Source organism: Oryza brachyantha, chromosome 7, assembly GCF_000231095.2.
Source record: "Oryza brachyantha chromosome 7, ObraRS2, whole genome shotgun sequence".
Classification (NCBI taxonomy): Eukaryota; Viridiplantae; Streptophyta; class Magnoliopsida; order Poales; family Poaceae; genus Oryza; species Oryza brachyantha.
In genome coordinates, this window is record NC_023169.2 from 15,509,352 (window position 1) to 15,515,371 (window position 6,020).

Genomic DNA, 6,020 nt, shown 5'->3' on the forward strand with positions numbered 1-6,020 from the left:
CGCCACCGAGGTCCGCTCGCCGGGGACGACCGTCGAGCGCCGCCGGCCTCCGCTCGCCCCTCCACACGCCGCTCGCTGGAGACCGCCGACCGTCGCCATCGTCGTCGTCGTCGGCCTCCACCTGCCCCTCCACTCGCCGCTCGCTGGAGACCGCCGGCCGTCGCCATCGCCGTCGCCGCTTGCGGGAGCCACCGCCGCTCGGGCGTGCGCGGGAAGCCGTCGCCGTCGCCGTCGCCCTCCCCGTGCCGCCTCCCTCCCCGCTGCTCGCGCGCGCGGGGAGCCGTCGTTGCCGCCGCCCTCCCCGCGCCGCACCGCCTTCCGCGTGACTCCGCCCGCCGCCTCCGCTCGAGTCGTCGTCCGCCACGGCCGCCGCTGTCGCCTGTGCCCAGCATCGTCCCCGACGCCGCGCCCGGCGCCGTCCTCGGTCGGTCGCCATCGCCTCTCGCGCCTTCCCGACCGACGCACCCCTAGCCGGTCGCCGTCGCCGCTCACGCCGTCCCAGGCCGTGGCCGCCGCCTGCCTCTGTTGCTCCCGTGGGGAGAGAACGAGAAACAAAGAGAAGAAAGAGGGAGAGAGACTGAGGAAGAGGGAAAAAAAAGAGAGGAGGATGACGTGCGGGGTCATGGACTCGAAATGGAGAGCGTGAATGGAAAGGCTGTTAAAAAACGAATTTGAGTGGCTAAATGAAACGGAGAGTGGTCAAATAGATATTTGGAGAGTCCGATTTAGACTGTCCGTTGAAGATGCTCTTAGCCGGATCAAACCCCTCCCCACACGTCACCGGCCACATAGCACGTCAAAAACGCGCCGCGACGACCACTACAAAGCCAGCCAGCCCACCCGGTCCGGTCCGGTCCGACCGACCGAGCGCCACCGCACCGCACCGCACTAGCCCAAACCGCTCAGCCGACGATGGCAACGCCGCCGCTGCCGCCGCCGGAGAAGTTCGACGTCGTCATCTTCGGCGCGTCGGGGTTCACCGGCAGGTACGTCATCCGCGAGGCCCTCAGGTTCCTCCCCCCGTCGTCGTCGCCGCTCCGCTCGCTCGCGCTCGCCGGCCGCAGCCGGGACCGCGTCGCCGCCGCGCTCCGCTGGGCGGTGGGGCCCGGCCCGGCGCCGGACCTGCCCATCCTCTTCGCCGACTCCGCCGACCCGGCCTCGCTCGCCGCGCTCGCGGGGAGGGCGCGGGTCGTGCTGTCCTGCGCGGGGCCGTTCCGCCTCCACGGCAGGCCCGTCGCGGCGGCCTGCGCTGCCGCCGGGGCCGACTGCCTCGACATCTCCGGCGAGCCCGAGTTCATGGAGCGCGTCGAGGCGGAGTTCCACGACGCCGCGGCCAAGAACGGGTCGCTCATCATATCGGCCTGCGGGTTTGACTCCATCCCGGCGGAGCTCGGGTTCTTGTTCCACTCCAGGCAGTGGGCGCCGCCGTCCGTGCCGGTGAGCGTGCAGGCGTACGTGAGCCTGGAGTCGGACAAGAAGATCGTCGGGAACTTTGGGACGTTCGAGTCGGCTGTGCTTGGTGTGGCCAACGCCAGTGAACTGCAGGCGCTGCGTCGGTCGCGGCCAAGGCGACCCAGGCCCAATGTGAGTTACTGACTTCATTCAGTTTGTGAATTGCTCTACGAGTTCTATAGATTGCTCATTCGATCATCTAAAAATGCTAATTCGACCATAAGAATTTTCCAATTCGATGGCGTGGTAATAGACGAGGAATCAAGAGCGAATCACTGCAACAACCTAGGAATACAGTTAGAAGGATGATTCGTCCCTGATTGACTATGCTGCTGAGTCTCCTGGTACATGATGGCTGCTAGTTTAATTGGGGCATGTGATCATCCGCCAGATCAAATAGTTGTGTATGCTTATTTTTCAGCTTTCCCAAGAATGGAATTTCATAGTGCTTAGATGGAGTAGACCCTAAATGCCAAATGCTCCAAACTATATTAGGAAAAATGATGGTCAGTGATGACAACTGGTGAAGAGCAAACTTCTAGTCTATATGATCAAATTTAGGATTTAATCGGTGTCATTTCCAAGAATGTTTTGTGTGCACTAGTATGATGCACTGCAACTGTTCTTTTACAAATGAGAACTAGGTTCTTAATATAAGGAAGATTGTGGAAGTTTATAGGATAGATACAAAGAGGAGGGATGGTTCACATATCGTGACTGTTATTTAGATGATCCACACAACTAATGATGCCTGGGGAAGCATGTTTTGTGTGAAGACCTATTAATTAGCTCAGTATCATTACTTAGACCATCACCTTCATTTCATGTATGTGATTTTGTGCAGGAAAAAAAACTTGGCACTGCCATACTGGTGACATCTAAACTAGATGAGAGATGCCTTGTTTCCTTTCTTTGTGCATCATATTGCCATTTACTATTTTTTGATGTGTGGTACATGCATGCCTAGAGATAACTGTTAATTGCTGTCATTTCCAAGTTTTTAGTATTACATGTCCTCGGGGCCTGTTATCCTTTTGATGAAGATCATATTTGTAAACATATATATGCATATATGAGAAGCGATGTATCAATCTACATACCTAAGTTTAGTTTTACCATGACCGGCAGTTAAGAATTGCATAGTTCTTTTCACATAGCAATATTCAAATCCTACTTGGTATTGAACATTTTGTTAAAATGGTAATTCACTTTGATCTTTGGAAATAATTAGTTGCTCCACGGTACTGAAAAATCATAGCGATAGAGCAGAGAATGGCTCCTTATTTGAGGTGTAGAATTAGACTGCCATCAATTTATTTTTGCCATCTGCCTGATGGCAATCATTATTGTTCTATGTTTCCGAATGCCAGTATTTTACTTACATATGCTCAATGTTTGGAACCCATTAACATTAACCTCATGATCCCCATGGCATTGGTGCATTGTCTTCTACTTTATGGCAATGTTCCATTAAGCAACCAGTAATATCATAAAAGAGAACTATTAACTCTAAAGTTCCATTCGACAAACTCCAACTGGATCATTGAAGGTAACAAAGGGGTTAGTAAGCAATGGCATTAGGAATTTATGATGTTACAATTGATGTACATGTTAACTTTGGTGTATACTTTCATTTTAGTTACTGTAGCAGAAGCAAGAGGGCGAGAAGGAAAAACCTGTTATGAAATGAATATGCAGACAACTGTTGCAAACAAGAAAGAGGAATTTGGTTCCACAATCTTTTCTGAATAAATATCCGGACAAAAATCATACTCATTGTTCATTAAGGCTTAAGTCGTTAGAGTTTATTGGTTGTCGTAAGTAGACATGTCATTTCTATGCTTCAAAATTGAGAACTGAAAAATTTTGAAGAACATATCACAAGGTTTTTCTCATTAACCCTTATGAGTGATTCTATATCTGTACAACTGTACAACTACTATTGAAGGGTGAAACATGGACACACTTTTCATGTTATTTCTTCTGCTGCTGTTTAAACTAAAACCCCTGAATTTCATTACATACAATGATCTATTTGGTTAAATTATGGCAGAAACCAAACTTTTCTTTTGGGATAATAATCACATTTAACGCTAAGGTTGCTTGCTTTCTACAGATTCCAGGCCCTCCACCTCCCAAAGGATCCCTGGTTGAGCATGACAAGACACTGGGATTGTGGGCTATAAAGTTACCTTCGGCAGACACAGTGGTTGTGAAGAGAACACTTTCAACAGTGACAGAGCATCCTGAGGGTCTTCCAGGAGTGGAAGAATCCGCAGATTTTGCTGAGCATAGGAAGAACTTCTGGTCTTCTGTTAAACCAGCACATTTTGGAGTGAAGCTCACCTCCAAATCCTTGCTGGGCATTGTGCAGTTCATCTTTACTGGACTTTGCATTGGCCTGCTTGGAGGTTTCTCCTTTGGTAGGTCTCTCCTGCTAAAATTCCCCTCATTTTTCTCTGCCGGTTGGTTCAGAAAGAGCGGACCGACTGAAGAACAGGTCAGCAGCGCCTCGTTCAAGATGTGGTTCGTCGGGCATGGCTACAGCGACGCGGCTCGTACACCAGAACGTGGGAGCAAGCCTGACAGGGAGATCATCACAAGGGTTTCGGGTCCAGAGATCGGGTATATCACAACCCCAATTGTCCTGGTCCAGTGTGCCCTCGTCTTGCTGAGCCAGCGCTGCAACCTGCCTAAGGGTGGGGTGTACACTCCGGGTTCTGTTTTCGGTCCTACTGATATCCAGCAGCGCCTCCAGGAGAATGGCCTGTCGTTCGACCTTGTCTCAACTAGGACACTGTGATCAGAGCTGAGATGGTCATCAGCCCGGTTTGTTCCTGAACCACCTGAATGGCTGAATCCATATGCCTCATGTTGCTAGCTTGCACTGAAGAAAGGTACTGTACATGTGTTGTCTTTGTGTGAAGTAACAGTATTCTACATGCCAGTCAAAACTATGTGTTGTCCTCTTGTCTAGTACAAGTTGTTTACTGTTCCATCTGAAATGAAAATGATGTGCTTGTGTAATCGAGTAATGTGAATCATTTGGGTTCCACGAGTATAGATATGGTTGTTGGCCTGTGAAAGCAAGGCATTGTCTCGTCTACCTGACAGCATGACAATCATGATTTTGATTATCTGATTGTTGGCCTATCCGTCGTAGCCGAAATTTAAGTTACAACACATAAATTTAAGAGTTGGTCCCTTTTTTTCCGTTGTAGCCTTTTTTTAGCATTTGTCTTTCAAAGCAACGGTAGCGGATATAAAGGTTTACCCATGATTTTTTTTTTATTGTGTCATTCTTTTTCCTCGACAGATCAGTCGTTGCCATCCTACCTATTAGAGCCGGTATTTCAAGTAAGCAAAACAAATAGACACGTGCTACCTTACTGCTACTTTTGTTCCAAAATATAACACCATAGTAGTGTATGAGTGCAAGTAAAATTGCAAGCTGCAAGCTAACTATCAGGCAGAGTTATAATGAAACACAGAGGAGGTGCCACTCACTTGCTTTTAGTGCTTTAAACCGGGTTTTAGGCTGTCACATGTGTATAAATTTGAATTGAAGGGTTAAATATATGGTAAAAATATATAAATTGTAGTTAAAAAATTTCTAAACCGGGTTCCTAGGAACCCTCTAGTTTCATGTGGCTCCGTCCCTACTAACTACTAAGACTATGGAAAGGAAAAATAAAAGTTATTGCCTTTCATATAATAGTTAGCTCTATATATATATACACTTCATGACAGAGACATTAAATATATAAGTGAGAAAATAATATATGAGAAAAATATTGAAGCCAACATTATAGCTAACCAATTATAAAATATTAGCTCTAATACAAATTTATAGCTAATAGTTAACTCTACCGTTAAACTTGCTCATAGAGTACAGTAGCCCCAAAATACCAAATGGGCTTCCCCTATTTCATAAGATCCAAATAAATGGTCACACCTCCAACAGCAGTACTTAAATCTCAGCCCTTATTTCTTTCTCACATATTCTCCACATACATTCATACTTCGATAAATATTTGGAATGCACAGTATTAGACCATGTTCAACTTTAGAATTAAAAAAAAATTCATATTCAAAATTTTTAAATACAAATTATTTTTAGGTAAAAGCATCTCTCCAACAGATGTACTAACCATCCCCCGGAATTGAAGACCCATTCACATTAGCTTCACTCTGTCTTGTTAAATAAATTGATTTCAGTTGGCAGATTCGTATGAGCCTACTTTTAAATATTTAAGGAGTAAATTTTAGCTAACAATTTGTTTAACACGTCATATTCTATTTTGGATTCATAAACAAAATTTTAGAGATTAAATTTAGCTAATCTGTTGGTGTAATGCTTAGAGTAAGGGCTACGTTAGATCTTTTTTTCTTTTACCTCGGCCCTAAATCATAAGTAGGAAACTTGGCCACATTCTTTTTCTGCCGTAGGATGAAATATTATCTGATTTTTTCATAAATATTTAATATTATAAACGATAAAACTAATATTAAAAATCCACTCTACAAATATAAGATATTAATTTTGTATAAAAATGTTTTGTAAAAAA

General features: G+C 46.1%; 1 protein-coding gene across 1 annotated transcript; it reads left to right on the plus strand.

Moving 5' to 3' along the window:
* Nucleotides 1-545: 545 nt before the first annotated feature.
* LOC102717360 (probable mitochondrial saccharopine dehydrogenase-like oxidoreductase At5g39410) lies at nt 546-4,558 on the plus strand. Its single transcript, XM_006658703.3, has 2 exons — nt 546-1,584; nt 3,569-4,558. The coding sequence occupies exons 1-2, from the start codon at nt 913-915 to the stop codon at nt 4,253-4,255; spliced, it is 1,359 nt and encodes a 452-aa protein (XP_006658766.2). The 5' UTR covers nt 546-912; the 3' UTR covers nt 4,256-4,558.
* Nucleotides 4,559-6,020: the final 1,462 nt, after the last annotated feature.